A 19,748-nucleotide genomic window follows, 5' to 3' on the forward strand; every position below is an offset into this window, starting at 1 on the left:
ATAGGCATTATGGACAGGAGATGGTGAAGATATTGCTGGATGACCAAAAATGTAAAATGCTTTTGGAGCGATCCGTTCCTGCCTGTGACCTGGAAGATATTCTGAGAAGAATTAAGAAGAAAGTAAGTGCTTGGCAGGAGAAATGTCTCCTTTGTGCAAGTATAGCCACAGCTAATAGGACATCAAACATACCTAATCTGTTTTTATCTCATTCCCCTTCTGCTCAATCATTTTGCTCCTGGGAATGAGCTGTTAATCCCCAGCCTGTTCATCTGCAGACCACAAAGGAGCTGATATTCTTAGGGGAAAAGTGGGGCTTTGAATATTTTGACTATTGGTCACAAAGAGGAAAGGGGAAGAGGAGAAAGTGGGTTTACATTTAAGCATAACTCCCCACCCTGCTGTCCCTGCTCTGCTCCCAGTAAAGCAATGAAGTGAGAAAAGTGCTTCTGAGGAGAACAGTCTTTGCAAAAGACACTGGAAGCAGTAGTGCCAAGAGAATTTCCAAAACTGCAGCAGATGTCCAAGTCAATCCTAATTGCTACAATTACCGTCTGTCTTTTGGGAATACTGCCCTGCTGTCAAGCCCTGTGGAGCTGGAAGAAGCTTGGTGAATCCAGCAGCATCCAGAGGAAAATCATTTGTCTTGGGGGGACTTTCATTGTTTTTATCTACATTATAGAAGGGAGCGTGTCCTTTGTGCACAAACAGGGAGAGCGAGTGTTGAACCAAATCACCTTCCAACAAAATTGGCCCACCCCAAAGAGTCCTAATTTTTCTGCTTTTTCCTATAAGAACTCTTGGTGCCTACCAGTTTCCATTATTCCCATTTATGCTCGAGACTCATGAATTGGGGAGTTTAAACTGCTGCTCACTATGGCAGCACCCATAACCTGCCTTGGGCTATTGCAAACAAAGAGTTGGCATCACTGAATCTCTGGTCTGTTTCCTTCTGTAGGTTTGGAAATATTTCCCTAAGCCTTGGTAGCAGTGATCCTGGTTCTAACTTGTGTTTTTAAGCAGACAGTTTCCTATTCTATATTCGAAATGTTGGTGGGGTTTCTCTGTGTCCTTGTAGGGGATGGAAGAGCAGAAGGGTGAACGCCCATGTGTCAAGAGCCCTGTGAAGATGAGGAGCCATGTCTCAAAGAAGCCCCAGCCCACATTGCCTTCTAGTCAACGGTACTGAGCACTTTTGTTAGATGTGACAAAGCACACAACAAGTTTGACATTTCTCTTCTTCAGGAAAATCTTTCTGGCAGAGATGGCCTGTGCCAGAGATTGTTTCCTTTCCCTACAAATGCTCTTTAATAAAAATGTCTACTTCTGTGTTACACTGAACAAACATCTCTGCAGGGGTTTCCACAGAAATGAGGCAACAGAAAGACACTTATTGGTTGCAGCACAGACAAGTCAGGGCAGTGGCAAGGGCTGTGTTGTGGAGGATTGGAGAGGGCCATGTCTCTGCTGCCCGACTTGGGACAAGTAAATTCAACCAGGGCTTTTTACATCTGAGTGGAGTCTTTTTCAGATGGGTGTTTTGAGGAGAAATCCCAGTCTAGCGGCAAGATGCCATTCCCCAAACAAGCAGTTCCCAATCAAGTGGATTGGCTTGGCTGAGTCATGGTTTTCTTACCCTCACACAGAACCAAGTTTGAGCAGTAAGTAGCAAGGCAACTCCTGAGCAACTTTGGTCAAAAGGTGTCTCAATAGGGACTTTTTGTCTTGATATTCTTGTCCTTCATATAGTTTGCTGGATGGACAGCATGTTTGGTTGATTTCCTCCTGTGCTGCAATCTGCACTTAAGACAGGGATTTGGTCCTTGCTGTGTCTTCATGCCAGTGGCAGAGCTACTTGTACCTGTTCTCTGATAACAGAACAGATTTATTTAGCTCTGTGATGCTCAGCAGTGGCAGGAAAGTGACCACATGCCTCAGTAGCATAGCTAGGATCTTCCCATGCTCATGGGAGAGACAAGTTGATCCAAGAGAATTGTTCCCAGTGGGTTTGTTAAGTTATAGATCTAGACTCTAGGAACGCAAACTTAATGTGAGCATAGTGCTGGGATGTCTGGCATCTGTTTTTATCTCTGTTACTGATTTTCTGGATCCTTCAGATATGCCCCTGGTCATCTGCTCAGATGCATCTGAGCTCCTCTTTCAGACTGTCATGCCTGGTGTAGAGACATTTCTGCAGAGTGATGAGTTTCCTTCTTACAAGACACACACCTCCCATATGAGCAGGCATTTAAACATGGAATTAGTGTCTCTCGTTCTCCACAGAGCAATGCAACCTGTGTGCCTGGGAAGCCACCTGAAGATAGATCAGATGCATCTCATACTTGGTTTTCCTGAGTGAGAACTGGCGAAAATGTTACTTTGCAGATTTTCTCCCATAATGATTGTCATGAAGTCCATGCTCTTTTCAGAGCCTCATGATTCTCTAGCTTGAAATCACGAGTAAATCACCTCTGGATGTTTTGCTCACAATTATCTGCAGGTATTATCACCAACAAGCCATCATTTGCTTTTATTTTCCAGGGTGAAGTCGACCTCGGATGGACGCCTCCTACACCATCCAAAAGTCCAGGTCACGTTGCCTCCAGCTGTGGATGAAATGGAGATGCTCCAGAAGCTTGATGATCTCCTGGAAGCCAAGGGGTTTGAGACACGGATGGAAGGAGTGGCACTCCTCCTAGACCTGTGCAAAAACAGCCCCAAGCTCATCACCACGAACATTGTCCAAGTATGTAGGGTATCTTCACTGTTCCTTCCCTTCAGCTCCTCTCCCAAGCCTGTAGCAGTACACTTAATTCACTGTATCTTGGCACTACATCCTGCCCGTTTGGGATAGGATGGCCCCTCTTACTCAGACAAATTTAACTCAGGTCCAGCATGCAGGACAAGTTCTTTCAGTCCAGCTGTATTTGTCTGGCAGGTGCCTATTGATGCTGTTCATCACATGATGACAGAATTTTCCACTGCTCTAACCTTTGCTGTCTCCTACTCCCAGCTGGGTTCAATGAAAGGAATCCAGCCACTGAAAGCATGGCAATTCTTCTCTTGATGAAAAATGGGTTTGGATGGGGAAGAGAAGTATCAGGCTGGGTTGGTATAACCCAAATGTTTTTACAGAGATACTTCTCCAAACTCCATCCTGTCTTGCACAAACACAACTGTGGCTACTCGTTTCCATCCTTGTCTCTATTGCACTTGGTAAAGATGGTGTGTACCTCTCTTGGGCACTAAATGATCATTGCTACATCCCCTCTTCAAACAAGGACATTTTAATCCAGCTTTCTTGCTGCTTGTTCTCTTCACAGATTTTTGATCATTTTGTCCTGAGAATATCTGACACGCACAAGAGAGTGAAGCAGATGGCGCTGGACGTGCTGGCAGAAATGATAGCCATCCTGGAAGATGCCTTGAACCCCGTGATTGTCCGTTTAGTGGAAGGAATACTAAAGAGCCTGAACTCAAAGGATACCGGGGTTCATGCTGCAGCTGTGAAAGCGCTGGAAAAATCCGTTTCTCATTTTGGTAAGGCTGACATGGACTCTCCTCAACTGTGTCTCTGCCTCTCTGACACAAGAGAACACTGAGTGCCATGAGAGCTCTTGTTGCCCGTGGAACACTCCAGCTGACATCCACCAGAAGCTGTGGGGGTGCAGTCCTTAGGCACCAGTCCCCTAAGAGGCTTGAATGTGCATCAGCATTTCCCACAAGTGCCAGGAGCCCTTGGCTCTGTGCTGCTTGTCTGGAGAGGAGGTCCTGGACTACAGCTTTGCTACAATTCAGAGGCAAAGGGGATTTTGGAGTTTGCTTGGACCCCATTAGAGTTCCCAAATGAATAGCTTTGCTGTTGCCATGAAGGGACACTGGCCCATCATGGCTCCTGCAGAGCAGCCCCCTGGAAGGCTCCACATTATAGGCAGTAGCTGCCTCTGTTCCACCTTTCCCATTTGTCTTCTTTTTTCAAATGGGACACTTATGATTCACCAAGTGCATTTCCTTAAAACAAGCAGATAGAAATCCAGCTGTCAGTGATGTCTTGTTCCACATGTTGTTTTCATGGGGCAGGATGGCTGTGGCAAATACCTACACAGGCAAGGACTGCTCTAAATTCCTTTGTCACAGAGATTTATGTCAGCTCTGAAAATGCTGCTCAGGAGAAATATGCCTGACAAATGGAGTGTTGAAGAGGCAGATCTTCAGGGGGAGTTTCCACTTTTCTCCACCTCAGCTGCTCTGCGAACTCCTGAACTGCCTGACTCTGTGCCTTTGTGTATCCCAAGTCTGGACTTCTTCCTGTTTGCTCTGGAGTTCAAAACCTTTTCACTGCTTACATGTGATTGAACTCTTGAGGTCCTTGATCTGAAATGTTTAACGTAGCTCCAGGTCCAGCAGACAACTTTGCATTGACAAATGTGAACGGAGAGGTTTTCTTTGGGAATTTGAACCCCCCTCAAGTAGGCTGGAAGGAAAGATATACATCAGCAGAAAATTACTTGATTTTATAAATTGGGGCTGCCCCTGCCCTTCCCCTCCCCACTCTCCTTTCTCCTAGGACCTCAGAAGAGTGAGCAGAAACGTGTGTTTCTCTTGTAGATAAAGTAGCACTGATGAAAGAGTTCAGCCACCAATGGAGTCAGCTGAGTGGCCAAGCTCTGCTGGATGTGACAGAGCGTATCACAGGTATGGCCTCTGCTAAGCCAAGAGGTCTCCCCAGGGAGCATTTCCAGGGCATTCCTGGCAATAGACAGTAGAGTAGCTGCTCCAAATCGGGAGGTGCTGAGCTTGTCCCTCCTGCCCAATGCCCATGGCAGCTGTGTTTGGCAGGTTTTCCCTGGCTGCTGCAGAGGTGTGCAGTACCTGGCACGGGGGTGGCGCTCGGCCTTGGGGCCGAGCTCTCACTGGGGCATCTCAGAGCCCACCTCCAGGAAAGGGAGGGGTTAAAAATACCCGACCTGGCTCTTCTCTTGGGAGCTCAGGGTCATCTCTGGTCCTTCAGGGAAAATGTAGCAAGTGCTGTTTCAGGCAATCCATTTGTTTTGTCCTCACAGAATTCTCATCTTGCTCTTGAAAAGTTTTGAGACTGAACCCTGCAGTGCCTGGGGGTCACAGCTTAGGTCAAAACTCAGCACCCAGATTAGGGGCACGGATTTGGTGCAAGGCAGCCTTTGGGGCCAGAGGGGCAGAAGCAGAGTGCTGAGGCTCCCTGCCTGTGCTGTCAAAGTGGCATTGGACTGAGCATTTCAGGGTGTGCAAACAGTGTCTTCCTGTGTCAGTGCTGTCCAAAATGCTACAAATGCAGCTGATAATTGATTCCTCAGAGGAGCTTGCTATGTCAGCAACAGCCCAGGAATGGAAAAGTGATAATCTCTCTATATAGTGGACAAGATGATTTACAGCCTTGCTTTAACGGGGTCTAAATGCACTGCTAAGTGTGCCAGCATCTTTAAATGCAAGGTTTCATAGATGTTGTGCCTTCTTCAGCAATCTCAAATGCTCAGTGTTCGGTGATTGAGAATGTCAAAAGCGCTTGAAAGGGCATTGGAATAAAGTAGATGTCTAGGAAGAGGGAATTTAGTTTTGGAGATATTTTGATCTCTTCTTCAAATAAAGGAAATATACATAAATTAGGACTCTTTTAGGAAGAGCAGATGTTCTCTCTGAGATTTAGTGGGAACAAACAATGTTTTCTCAAGTTCCATTGTGACAAATGTCTTGAATTGGATTTTAACTGAAATTAACACCCATTTTGAAATGGATGCCATAACCCTTTTCCTGCTTGGCAGAATTGGTTTTGGGCACTTTCAGGAACTGTTTAAATATTGATGATTGCTGGTGGATTACGAGCATAAAGAAAATGAAGTCTCTTCCACCACAGAATAAGAAGTGGTTACTGCATAACATTTTGCCTGATCAGAAAATATGAATGGTGTCCAGAGCATTTCAGGTTTTGATGTCTCAGCCACATCTGCCATGCAAGGAGCCTGTTGGTTGTCAATGTTTTGTCTGTGTTTGACAAAGTTCAGTTCAGAAATTGAGCAGGGAGAAGGCTTCAGAGAGAAAGGGAGAAGACACTCGTGTTGTGGTTAAATTTCATTCATCTGTGTTGCATTTTTCTCTCTACATTCTACTATTGCAGTGCACATTGCAAGAAAAATGCCATTAACATTGGGAGGGGGAATGACATTAAAATGTGCAGATGCACAAATGCCACAGCAATGAGGTCTGGGTAATTACCTAAGACACCCTGAGGTTTGAAGCAGCTGTTTGGTGGAAGGCACAAAAGCATTGTGCCAAAGACAGCAGCTAGTCACTGATGTTTCTAATCCAGCTGTCAAGCAGCACCCATGTCTGGTGGGCTGGAGTTTGGAAGTGTGGTCTAATAGTGCCCTTTGCTGTGTGCCACTGAGCAAAGGGAAGAGCCAGATTGGATTCTGGCACTTTGACATCAAGGGTCACAAAGATGGAATTGTCCTTTTTCTTAGAAACCTTTCAATTGAATCTCCATGGTGCATTTCCAAATCTTCAGTGTGGGTTTAGACAACTTCCTAATGGAAATGAAAGGGAAGTTGACATTTTAGTCATTCTTGATGTTGAAACAGGTTGTGAAATGATCCAGTAAAGGTACAAGTTCTGCCACAGGTGCAAGTATTTGTTTGGAGACAGTACTCCTGAGGTGTTGGTGGTTCTATTTTGGGGAGGATCAGCTGCTTTGGCCATTTCTGGATTGTTGGGCTCTGTGTGCTATTTCGCTGCTCTTAGGCAGAGAGGCTTCCAAGAAGCAAATCTCGAGGTGGATCCTTGTTTGCATTAAGGTTGTTGTTTCAGAAGCTTGTGTCTCTGTCCCGGCAGTGCTTGTGGAAGGGGTTTATGCCAGGAGCCCTGAAGTGGCCCAGCGCTACGCCCTGCCCGTGCTCTGGTCCTTCCTGGAGAACAAGGCGCTGCCTGTCCGCAGCGCCAATGTGCGCACGGTGGTCACCAGGCTCGCCTCTGCCCTCTACGAGGTGATGGGCACCAAGCTGAAGAAGCGTGCTGCCAGCCAGTCCCCACATGTCCAGGAAAACCTCTCCAACATCCTGGGCTGGTGAAGGCTTGATGTTCTCCAGCAAGTTGACCAAGTGCTGAGATGGACACCTGCGCTTCTGACCTTTTAGCTGGGCCAAAATTGACAAAATACTCAGGAAGGGTGTGCATCTGCCCCTGCTCTCTCCACTGCCCTTCCTAGTCATGGCATGCTCAGGGGCCTGAAGACACTCTGGATTGAGGACAAAGTGAAGGACTAGCATGGCTCAAGCCTCCCACCGAGGTAAGGTGGGAGCTGGGCCGCTCTCTGGTGGGAGGAAGGGTCTTGTGCCAGCCTGGAGAGCCTGTGCACATTGCCAGGGAGCAGTTGTGCCCTGCAGGTGCCCCCTGCCATGAGCTGTGCTGCTGCCAGTGCCCCGTGGAGCTGTAGGGCTGCTGAGCTGTGGGGCAGGGAGAGGAGCAGGAGGCTGCATGTGCAGCTGAGCCATTGCTGGGAAGCACAGGGCTCTGGGCTCCCTGCTGTCCCAGGGCAGCCCAGAGGCCAGGGAGTTCCCCTGGGAGCTCTGTGGAAGTGGCTCAGGGTGTGCCCCTGGCCTGCCTCCAGAGGGTGATGGTAGGAGAATGTTTCCCTGTGCAGCTATTTATGAATTTCCAAGAAATGTGTTCTATGAAATATGGAGCTTCAGATGCTTTAGGTTTGCATTGCAGCCTCTGTTACATTTTGTGTCTCCATTTTGCAGACCTGCCTGGCTCCTGTGTTTCCACCAAGTTTTCTCTGGACATTCTTTTGTGCATTTACCCACAAAGTCCTTTCCTGCTGTCCAGAAGAGCTCTTTCCTCCAAGCCCAGGAAGAAGCTGCTGCCTATCCAAAGAGCGTTTGAAGACAAGGATTTATGCATTAGCCTGTATAGTTCCAGATGTACATATGTTCTGATAGTTATCTGTAGGTTTCAATAAATATATTTTGATTGTATCTTAATAATTTTGTTGTTATATTTTTTATTGTGTATATTTTTGGTGGTATGTTTTGTTTTTTTATATTTTATAGTTTTATATTTTTTCCCATTGACATGCTAAGGATGGCCAGGTCTTTGAGACCTTGAGATGGGGAAGGGAGAGCCTCCCTTTTTTTTCGGTGTTTTTCTGGGAGGGTGGGGCCGGTGGGGGGAAGGAGGCCAAGGCCACAAGATTCGAAGCAGGTAAAGGAGCGTGGGGGGGCAGTTACTGGTACTCACCCCTTTTTGGCTCTGGAAGGAGGAAGGCAGCTGGAAAACCTCACCGCGCCATCCCAGTGCCAGGAGCTGCCTCTTCTGGTGTTGGACCTCACACCCCTGCCAGGATGCTGTCCTGCTTCAGTTTGCTATCTCCAAGCATCCTGTTGGAGCACCGGGACCGACACTGCTCCAAGGATTCGTGAGCAGAGTCTCTCCTCCACCCTTCCCATCTGAGACACAGCTGCCATCACCCCCAGCTCTCCTGCAGCTGTGCAGGGATCCACACACCTGCCCTGTCCACTGGGAACCTGCCAGAGCTCACTGCCAATGGCGATGGTAACTGCACCAGGGGGGAAAAGAGCACACAACCAAAGGAACTGTGACTGGGTTCCTGTTAATTTCATAGTTATTGTTGTTTAGATTGGCCTTGTTGTATATTTAGTAGAGAACTGTTCTTCCTGTCCCCCTATCTTTCCCTGAGAACCTCTTGATTTCAAAATTATACTGACTCAGTGGGAAGGATTTTACTTTCTCCATTTCAAGGGAAGGTCCTGCTTTTTCCCTAGCACACACCTGTCCATTCAAACTAGGATACGGAGCATGAGGTGCAGGGCTGATGTGTGAAAGCATGAGGATCTCCTCCAAAGTAACTTGTTTAATTGTCCATTTTATTACTTCTCTATTTACTCCACACTACTAAGGCAAGCCAAGCTTTGCTTGCAGGCAAAACAGGCATGGGATACACTAGGGTCCCTTGCAGGATCAGCAGGGCTGGCAGTGACAAAGCAGGCAATCTGCTCCATGGTGAGCCACTACACAGCCGCATCCCAATGTGGGTTTAAGTAGCATGGTATTATGGAGAACTCCTTTTCTGCATCAGATACCAAAAGAACTTCCACAGCTTCTGGTGGCAGTCAGCTGGAGCATTCCACAGGCAACACGAGCTCTCAAGGCACTCAGTGTTCTCTAGTGTCAGAGGCAGAGACACACTTGAGGAGAGTCCATGTCAGGGGTCAGCCTTCCCAAACTGAGCAATGGATGCTTCTGCCACTAACACTGACAGGAAATAAACAAACAAAATTTCTGTGCACACCAGGGCTACGTGTGGATTAAATTATTTCTCTTTCACATCCCGGCCAGAACAACATCGTGGTCAGAATATCATTGTTCCTAGATTCTCTAACACTAAAAATATTGCTGGAGAGTTTTTGTCATTCCCATAGATTTGGTGACATCCAGACACACTTAACAATCCATTTGGGTCCAAGTTCCATATTGCAGACGATGTCTTTGGGCAGCCTGCAAGTGTCTCAGCACAGAATGAAAAGGGATGACAATACTGACACGATTTCTCTTTGCTACTTGAAATTTAAAAGCTCCGCTCCAGCCCACACTGGCAAAATTGTCAGAAGAGGCAATTCTTCCCCACAAAATGCTTCATCTCACTCAAACAAGAAAGCCACAAGCCAACAGTCTTCTTTACGCCTCCACTGCTTTATTTGGCTATTTCTCTAATAGGAATTAGCTTCATTTATTCTTACTTTGTTTCCTGTGTTCCACGGGGCGCGCGGCGGCTCCTCCGTTGGGTTCGCGGAGGCAACGGCAGAACGGCCGCGCGCTCCGGCGGCTCCGCAGCAGCAGCAGCAGCAGCAGCAGCAGCAGCAGCAGCAGCAGCAGCAGCAGCAGCGCCTGTCTCGATCGGTTTTCCGCTCGAGTTCCCGCTCGCCCTCCGTGCCCTTCTCCCTCTCAGACTCCCTGTGATCCCGTTCAGTCCCCTCCTTGTTGCGCCTCTCCCAGCCCGGCTCATGCCGCGCCCCGCAAGGCGGCCGTGGGCGAGCCGGCCCCCTGCCCACCCCTGTCGGGCACGCCGCGGTGCCGCCTCCGCGGGGCTCAGTCCGTACCGCCTGTGGCACCTTTTCAAGAGCCTGTGGACGAGCTCCTCGCTGCGCTGGTGGCGGTGGTGGAGCAGCAGCGTCTCTTGGCTCCGCCTGGCGCGGGCCCTGGCGCTGGCCCGGCCCCGACCGAGGCCCCTCCCGCGGTTCCGCCCACAGCTGGCCCGCAGCCGCCCGGCTCCCGCCCCGCCGCCGGCGCATTCCCCCGAGCGAGCCTCGCCGCCCGGCAGTTCGGCCGCCGGCCCCGAGGCGCCGGAGCCCGGGGCGGCTCGGGAAGCAGCGGCGGCCGGGGCGGGCGGGTGCCCCGGGCAGAATGCCGAGAGCGCGGTGCCGTCCGCACGGGCGGAGAAGCCTCCCCTGGAGCAGCTGTACCGGGAGGGCCCGCTGCTGGGGAGCGGCGGCTTCGGCAGCGTTTACGCCGGGACCCGGCTCGCCGACGGCGTCCCGGTAAGAGACGGGGCCGGCTCGGAGCGGGGAGGGGGGCGGCGAGCGGCGGGCGGCGAGCTGAGCCCTCCGCTCGCCTTGGCTTGCAGGTGGCCATCAAGCGAGTGTCCCGGGACCGCGTCTTGGAGTGGGCGCGGCTGGTGAGTGAGCGGGGCCAGCGGGAGCAGGCGGCGGGGCGTGGCGGGCGGGGTAAGGCCAGGCCCGGCCGGGTGGGAGCCGGGACGCTGCGATGGGAGCGAGCGTGGAGCGAGCGGGGGCCGCGCAGCGTCCCGGGCCATGGGCAATGGGAGCTGCGGTGGCGCCGGGCAGGGGGTGGCGAAGGCGAGCGCAGCATCGGCGCCGCTGACGGCATGGCGGCTCCCCCGCAGCACGACGGCGCCCTTGTGCCCCTGGAGCTGGTGCTGCTCTGGATGGCGTCGTGGCCCGGCTTCCGCGGCATCGTGCGGCTCCTGGACTGGTTCGAGCTGCCCGACGGCTTCGCGCTGGTCATGGAGCGTCCGGAGCGCTGTCAGGACCTCTGGCACCTGCTGCACGCGGGGGGGTTCCTGCCAGAGCCCGTGGCGCGGGCGCTGTTCCGGCAGGTGCTGGGGGCCGTGCGGCACTGCACCAGCCGCGGCGTCCTGCACCGCGACATCAAGGCCGAGAACGTGCTCGTTGACCTGGCCACCGGCGAGGCGAAGCTCATCGACTTCGGCTGCGGCACCATCCTGCAGGACACGTTCTACACCCAGATGGCCGGTGAGCCCAAAGCCGGGGCCCAGCCGGGCAGTGGAGCTTCTCCCCTGTGCTTCCACGGGTGAAACACACAGGGAGAGAGGGAGGGGGAATGCTGCTTCAGCCGGCTGCAGCCAAGTTGCATTTTGGCAGGAGCTGGGGCTGGCTTTTGAGGAGCTGGCTGGGAGGGAGGGAGCAATCAGCATTGGCCTGATGAGCTGTGCCCGTGTGCCATAGGAACGCGGGAGTACTACCCACCGGAGTGGATCCTCTTTGGCCGCTACCATGGCCAGCCAGCCACCATCTGGTCCCTGGGCATCCTGCTCTATCAGCTGGTGTGCAGGCACCTTCCTTTCAAAAGCAGAGAGGACATCGTCCAGGGACAGCTCTTCTTCCCGCCCCGGGTGTCTCAAGGTGGGGATGGGCCTTCAAGGCACGGGAGCAAGAACGGCTTTGGGAGAGGGCAGGTGGCACATAAGTGTCGTGCTGTTGCAGCTGGGGAGGAGGTTCATCTCCTGGGCTGAGTTGGAGGAGGCAGCACGTGTACCTCTGCTGCTCTCTTCCAGAAGAGAGGATGGATGGGAAGCTGTGCGAACAGCTCTGAGCACTCTTAGTGTGCTGTGGGCACTGTGAAATCTGGGAGAGCATGGACAGGAGCTGACCAGCAGTTTCTGGTTTCTCTCTGCAGAGTGCCAGCACCTGATCAGGTGGTGCTTATCCATGGACCCTGCAGACAGGCCATCCTTGGATGACCTTTTAGAACATTCTTGGGTGCAGAAGCCCCACCTGGCCCAGGAGACAGCAGAGATCCATCCCTCTGCACAGTAGAATCCAGGATGCCCGCAAGCAGCAGCTGCTCGTGTCTTGTGGCTCTCAAAGAATTCCCCAGAGCATTTCCCAGTGGCCCTGGCATGGAGCAGAGAGCACAGCCAAGGAGGTGCTTCCTCAGGTCCCCGGCGATTTGTGGAGGGAGCGGCTCAGGGCTCCCCATCCTATTGGAGAAATTGTGGCACAGTGCAGTGAAGTTGCCACAGAGTGGAAAAGGGGAAACATCCCCCTGCAGCTCAATGGCCTCGTGATGTCCCCACGAGCCAAGGCACATATGGTGTGTTCTTCTGGAGATCAGCGCAGAGCTGGAGAACGCCGTTCTCGAGCTGGCCACTGGCAGGGCAAAGCTGATGGGCTTTGGTTGCAGCCCCTTCCTAGAGGACACGCTCTGCACCCCGACGAAATCAAGATGAGTCCCCAGGCGGTGCAGGGGTGGGGGGATGCTCGTGCCTCCAGGCATGGCAGGGCTCAGCCTGGCCACATGCTGGAGGTTCCCCATGGGGTGGCAGTGGACAATATTAATCTTTCTGCCAACTGCTCAGCTGCTTTTTGGTGGGGCAGGGGATGGATGTTGTGGAAGGGGAGCCGGCTCCTGGCCTCGCTGACAGCTTCTTCCTGCCAGCATGGCACAGGCTGGGGTGGGGGCATCCGGCCTGACAAAAGCATGCATCCATGTGGATAGGGAGCAGCAGAGGGGGACGGGTTCTTTAGCCATGGCCCAGCTGCTCTGCTTTGCAGGCCCTTGAGGAAGGGGTGGGCATACAGGTGGGAAAGGTAGGGTTTTTCCCCACCACTGGAGAGATTTTAGTATCATAAAGAGCGGTCAGACCTTCCCCAGGCCCGTGAAACGGTGACAACCTTTGGTGCTTTTTCTTGTTTCCAGGTCTTGTTTTGAAATGACTTTCATGCAATTGTTCTTTGTTTTTTCCAGAAAGATTGCCACTTGTGTCCAGACCAGATGGAGAAGCACCGGCACCGTCCGTGGAGTGCATCCCGTGCCGGTGCTAGCCGGGGAGGGTCCACAGTGTGGATGTCCCCTGCAAAAGGATGAGGACCTTGTGTGGGATCGGCTCCTCTCCTGGCAGCAGGTCTCCAGAGGTGGGTACCCGGTTCCACAGCTCGGGTGGCAGAAGGGCTTAGGGCAAACGGCAGCAGGCACACGAGAATGTCGCTCTTGCAGCTGCTGAGGAGGTTGTTGTGCCATGCTTGAGCAGAAGAGGTTGAGCGTGTCCTGCCACGCTGCTCTCCTCTAACAAGGAGGGAATGGGCTGGGAGGTTTGGGCTCTGAGCACAGCCAGCAGCCTGGCCTGAGCACAGGCCGTGGTGGGACAGGGGGGAAAGGAGCCTGCTGCCACTGACCGTGGCTTTCTGGTTTCTGTCCCCAGGCTACCAGCAGCTCATGCCATGGAAACGGCACCGCTCGACCTGCCAGTCTGGGAGGGCTGGACGGCAGCGGGTGTTCATTTGCTGCCAAAAATAAATCATTCATGTTACTAACATCATCATCATCATCGGAGCATTTCTTTCATCCTTTTTTCAAGCTTTTGGCCTCCCTTCTTCCACCGAAATCTCTTTGCCTCTTTCCTCATCCACTTGGTGGAATTGGTGGGGGGGGTTTAAGTAACACAAAAAGTTCAGCAACAATTCCTGTTGCCAACCGCAGCAGTCTCTTCAAGAACCTGGAGTTGGTAGCCAGGCCCACATTTCACTTGGAAAGGGGAGTGGTTTGCAGGGACAAAGATGTCCCTCTGCTGCAAAAGCAGGGAGGAAATCAGAAGCAGCAAAATGCAATTTCAGCTCTACCCCCGCCCAAAGTTGTCTGCGTCTTTGCCCTCCACTCCAAAATAGGCAGGCAAGGCTGGACTTGAACAAGGTTCAAGTCCTTCATGGTCCCTTGGCATTAAAGGGATCAAGTAAAACTCTCGTATGCAGTAATTGGAGTACAGCTACTGTAGGGATAAAGGAAATGTTGGGAGCTGGGACATCCTTCTTGTCTCCTTTGTCTCCGCAGGTGTTGTAGCCTGGATAGCTGTTAAGATGGTTGCAGGTAAAGGAGCAGCAAGGGCCTTTGTATGGGATCCACGGAGATGTTTATTTCAGCCACTGCGTGGATAGTCCAGGGTCAGAGGCAAAGACAAAGGGGAACGTCGGGGTGAGGGTCCAGGTTGAAGCAGATGGGTGTCCTGGGCAGGGGGAGCATCAGGGAGCACTTACCAGGGGACATGGGGGTGGCACAAAGGTGGGGTTAGGGCATGGGAGCCAACAGGGAAACAGGGTGGGAGTGACCAAAAGCCTGAGAGACAGGGAGAGGGCAGGGGGCTGGCCCAGGGAACAGAACAGGGCTACATTGGCATGACAGAACAGGGCTTGCTATGAGAGAAGCCTCTCGTGTCTCCCTAACTAGGGAATGCCTTTTAGGGTCTCCACAGTGGGGTGTTTTGGGTTCAGTTTGAGTTTGGGTGGAGATACTGCTTTAGTGTAGTGGTTTTGGATTGTTAATTTGAACGTTTTTAGTTGTGAGATAGGATTAGGAGGAAGATAAAACAGGCTTAGCTTTAAATGGTACAAAGACAAACTTTATTACCAGAAACTATAGGGGAAAAAAGAAGAAGAAAAATTAGAATAAAACTTCAGACTACTCTTCTTCTTTCCACACATTTGTTTTTTTTGCATTGACAGCATACAAAGAACAACTCAGTTAGTTTACCATTTCTAAAATAGTCATTTACTTGTTTCTTTCAGAGAGGAGATTCTTCAGCCTATAGAGATTTTTCATAAGAAACCATTTTTAGGTGGTCTTGCTGTTCTAGTGTTTAGCCGTCAGGGAGGATAGAGATCTGGTTATTATGTAATATTTTTTTTCTCAACTAACATTTTAATTCATAACTAATACTGAGGACCATATCAACTTATGAGGCACACTTAAAGGATTATAATAGTTGAAACAAAAGCTTACTCCACTTTTAAAAATAGAGGGTGTTTTTCTTCTTCTTCCCTAGGGAGAAGCAGGGGTTTTTTCACTATTTAAACCTAGGGCACTTACAGCAATTTTAACATTGGTTTATTTTAACACCAACGCTTCTTCTTACATCTAGAGTTAGAATCTTTAATCCACCCCATATTTTTTTATGTGTTATAGGGAAACAAGGGTTGCTTTTCTGTAGCATAAAAAAAAGGGAAGAATTTCAGTCTATGTCTTCCTTCCCTCAGCTGAGACTTGACTCTTCTCATACTTTGATTTTGGTGTTTTTTGTGCTGTTTTTGTACATATTATCATTTTGGTTCTCTGTTTTTTTTTCCACAGGACAGAGAATAAAGTATTTGTAAAGTCATATTTTGGGCAGTGAAAAAGTTAATATTTTGCCGGGGCAGGAGAGGGTTCTGTGATTGTTTTTAGGTGGGGCGGCCGGAGCTCTTTACCATAAGGAGCCTTCTAAGGCCGCGCCGGGGCCGGGCTGGGATTGTAGGGCCCGGCCAGAAAGCGGAGATGAGTTTTTTGGTTGTAAGGTTGTTTTTTGGCGTTTGCTGTACGTAATGTTAGTGGTGGGCTGGTGGTTTTCCTTTTCCTTTTGCCAGCAGCCGAGGTTGGGGCCCTTGCCAGATCGGGGCCCAGCTGTCTCTCCCCCAGGCCGTGTGGGCGGTGAGGCAGGCCTTTTTTCCACCTTTATCTCTTACTGTTCACTTCCTCTTGCTGGAAACGGGATTGTTGGAACACTTTAGAGGAGACGGCTTATCCATAGTGTTCTGTTTTAAATTGTCTAAAACCGTGTGAGACAGATGGCTTCACATAGGAACATCCCCAGGGCTGCTGAGGGGAAGGCACCACTTTATTTGTTGTGAAGAGAAGTAATCAAAATCCGCAACCAACAAGCTGCAAGGCAGAACGGAGTGGGAATTACAGAAATAAAGGCCTTGAAAAGCAGCTTAGGAAAGCGGCTACTTCCTAGACAGTGCCAAACCCTCCGACCTGGCCTGGCCGGGCCCAGGGCTGGCTGCCCTTGGGAAGGGAAGGGAAGGGGATGGAGCTGGGGTGGGGGCTCTGTGGCCATGGAAACGAGAGAACCACGGGCCAGCGCGTCACAAAGGGGCAGCCCCGCAAGGGGCTGTGAAGGTTGTGGTTGACACGGACACAGTGGCAGGAGACACGTCTGGCTCTGCCTGTCTGTGCCGACTGCTGGCGATTGGAGTCACCCCACCTTGTTCTAGGGCTGGGGACCGAGCTCCTATCGCCGTCTGCTCCGAGACAGTTCCCAAATTCAACCCCAGGTACTTCTGCGAGACAGAAGCACGGGTTCAAAGATGGATTTTACTGGAAAAGGAAAGACCACGGAAGGAAAAGGTGAGGATAGAAAGGAGCTGAAAGGCCCGAGTCAAATGGAGACAAATTCCACCAGATTTCAGGGAAAATTGGTCCATGGTGGTCAGTTCTGGCTCTGTGTCAGAGTTGGTGGCTGTGAGCTACAGGTGATCTTGCCAGGACAGCCCTGGCATCACAACATTTTCTCATTAGCTTACTCATTATGTTTTGTCATTAGCGTCCTCTTCTTTTCACAGTAGCCAAATCACTCAAACTTTCAGTCAGGACAGGGACTGTGGCCACAGCTGACCACAAACTGGACACGGTCATGAGACGCAAGTTCTGTTCCTTTGTTTGCCACCAATGTCAGGTCTCACAACAGATAAATTTCCTGTTCTTCCTCTGCTTGCTAATTGGGTGTAACACTGAGAATGATATTAAGGTGCTATGAAAACGCCAGCAAGTCCTGCCTGCTTGCTGAGAGCTCTTTGTAGTTTGCAGAAACAGCAGTCACAGCTGTGTGGGTCTTTATTGGGTGTTCACAGAAGCCACACTAGAGAAGGAGTTTTTTTCCCCTCTTCCCATTGGAGCCATCCAACTTTCTGTTCAGCCATGGTAACTCAATAGTGTTCAGAGGAATAGTTCACAGGCTAGGTCCTTGAGAAATGAAACCTAAGAAATTTTCTCCAAAGTTCAAGAATCCTGCAAATGCCCCACCCATTAGACATGTTTATGATAAAGATGGGACTTCACCTAAATGAGTTCATCCCTTGTGAGGCTGGCTCAGCCTCCCATAGAGGTAAGGTGGGAGCTGGGCCGCTCTCTGGTGGGAGGAAGGGTCTTGTGCCAGCCTGGAGAGCCTGTGCACATTGCCAGGGAGCAGTTGTGCCCTGCAGGTGCCCCCTGCCATGAGCTGTGCTGCTGCCAGTGCCCCGTGGAGCTGTAGGGCTGCTGAGCTGTGGGGCAGGGAGAGGAGCAGGAGGCTGCATGTGCAGCTGAGCCATTGCTGGGAAGCACAGGGCTCTGGGCTCCCTGCTGTCCCAGAGCAGCCCAGAGGCCAGGGAGTTCCCCTGGGAGCTCTGTGGAAGTGGCTCAGGGTGTGATCCTGTGGCCTGCCTCAGGTGGCTGCTGTCAGGTGCATGTTTCCCTGTGCAGCTAGTTTCCAGGAAAGTTTCCAGGAAATGTCTTCTATGAAATATGGAGCTTCAGATGCTTTAGGTTTGCATTGCAGCCTCTGTTACAGTTTTATATCTCTACTTTCCAGGCCTGACTGGCTACCCTCTTGCCAAGAAGTTTTCCCTGGCAAATCCTTCTATGCTCCTTCCCTCCAAGCCATTGCCTCCCATCCAGAAGGACTCTCCTTCCACCAAGCCAAGCACAGTGTCCAGAGGAGAGCACGAGACTGGGAAAAACGGCACCGGCTGCGAGGATAAAATTAGAAATAACAGGGAGCTGAGTTCAGAAGGAAAAGAACAGATGGTAAGGAGACCGAGCTAAGTCCTGTGTGATAGATTTTCACTTTCTGCACTGTAAGCAGAGCTCAGAGAGCTTTTCCTGTGGTGTGAGCACATGGAACCAGCTGGGCCAAGGAAGAGCTCAGCTGGACACTGCACTTCTGGGAAGTGTCTGAGAACACGCTGCCTTTGCAATGGGTGTGTAGTGCAAACTTCACATCCTCAGCATGCATCAATGGCAGGAGAAGTCTTTGAATGGTTTCTGGGCTCTGTCATAATTCCTTGTCTGACTTATGACTGAGAAAAGCCCAAGAATCAGGCCAAGCTGCTTATGCTGTCCAATCTGGCCAAGCAAGCATGTTAGATTTTATAACCTACATGTATTTTTGAACCATGGCTGTGTCAGGGATATGTATTCCATCAGCTGTGTCTGCTTGCTAAGGAAAAAAGGAGTTTGCTGGAACAGGCAGTGCTACAAAGTCAGTTCCAGGTGGTCTCAGCTTTTGAGTTGTACAGCCATGGCCTTGTACACAGTTGTCTCTGATGCTATTTCTAGATTTCGTCAGCTTCTGGGCAGCTGTGTGCTCTGGCATGGCTTTGTCCAGAGGGAAGGGATGGGAGGTGGCCATGGGGAGAGCAGCTCAAAGCCCAGGCACACAATTTCCTTTGCAGCAGGGCCAGCACCTGCAGTTGTTTTGGGTTTACCATGGGGTGCAGGAGGAGGCAAATGAGCAACAGCTCTGGCAAACAGAATGTCCAATCAAAGGCTGATGTACTTGATTCCAGCCTTGCTGAGGAAGGGCCCAATGTATTCCTGACAGGATCTAATCCTTCCACTGCAGTGCAAACAGGTCCTGATTTGGCCCTTTAGTTGTGCCAGAAATGATGGGATACTGAGGAAGGGCGTTCATCTGTCTCCAATGCCTCCACCTCCCTTCCTGGCCATGGCATGGGGGCCCTGGAGAAATTTGGGCAGGCAGAGACCTTCCAGAGAGCAGCAGGGCAGGGAGCTCTGCTGAACTTCCTAAATGCCAGTGAGCCTGAGATGATGGAGGTGTGGGAGCTGGAGAGCACGGAGCATCGCGAGAGCTCAGCAGCTTCTGGGCTGAAAGGCTGCTGGGCAACTGTAAGAGGGAAGGGCAGCAGCAGAAGAATTGAGGGGCTTGAGAAAAGCAGGTTTTGACATCCTGCAGAATGGCTTTGTGGGGACTTGGCTGGAGATCAGCACTGGCTGTGAGGTGCCTAAGAGGCAGGGAGAGAACAGTGATCTGAACCTGTTCCCATACCATCCAAAAGGCCAGTGGAGGCCGTGGCACCGCAGAAAATCTTGATACCAAACATGTGGATTCCAGCTGGGATCATAGCCACACTTGCAGTGAACTGAGCCCAAGGAGAGAGTTGGCAAGTCTAGGGCATGAGCACGCCCTCACCACTTGCCTTTTCATTCCCCATGCTAGGCCAAGCTACTCCAGCAGTTTGACTGGTCTTTTCCTGCCAGGTCCCAGTCAAAAGCATGGCTAAATGTCTTCAGCCATCAGTGAGGAAGGGCTGAATGCTTCATCTGAGCACTCTGTACCACTCTTTCCAGGCATCCTTGCTGTATCCCAGAGGTGGGGATATGAAGAAGGGGTCATTGGGACTGCCTTTGATCCCCCCTATACCCAAGGCAGTCAGTCCCGGTGTTGGCAGTGCTGCAGGGTCTCTGCACAGCTCTGTGCAGCTGGATGTCCAAGAGTCCCAGGAGATGAGGTAAGCCAAGGTGTCTGCTGCTCCACTCTGCTGTTCAGCTCCCTCTTGCCATCTTGTGAGGTTCCTTTGCACAGTCAGCTGTCTCCCATGTATTTAGGCAAACCTCTGTGTATTCACCAT

At 51.2% G+C, this 19,748-nt stretch overlaps 1 protein-coding gene across 1 annotated transcript in view; it reads left to right on the plus strand.

The window, feature by feature from the left end:
- Window positions 1-1,458: 1,458 nt before the first annotated feature.
- LOC134042012 (serine/threonine-protein kinase pim-1-like) overlaps window positions 1,459-19,748 on the plus strand; it is a 117,357-nt gene continuing 99,067 nt past the window's right edge. Inside the window, exons 1-6 of the mRNA XM_062489086.1 lie at window positions 1,459-1,485; window positions 10,494-10,589; window positions 10,676-10,726; window positions 10,955-11,324; window positions 11,538-11,714; window positions 11,989-12,059. Coding sequence (XP_062345070.1) covers window positions 1,459-1,485; window positions 10,494-10,589; window positions 10,676-10,726; window positions 10,955-11,324; window positions 11,538-11,714; window positions 11,989-12,059 — 792 coding nt within the window. The remainder of the gene's footprint in view (window positions 1,486-10,493; window positions 10,590-10,675; window positions 10,727-10,954; window positions 11,325-11,537; window positions 11,715-11,988; window positions 12,060-19,748) is intronic.

The sequence above is a fragment of the Cinclus cinclus genome, chromosome 3 (assembly GCF_963662255.1).
Source record: "Cinclus cinclus chromosome 3, bCinCin1.1, whole genome shotgun sequence".
NCBI lineage: Eukaryota > Metazoa > Chordata > Aves > Passeriformes > Cinclidae > Cinclus > Cinclus cinclus.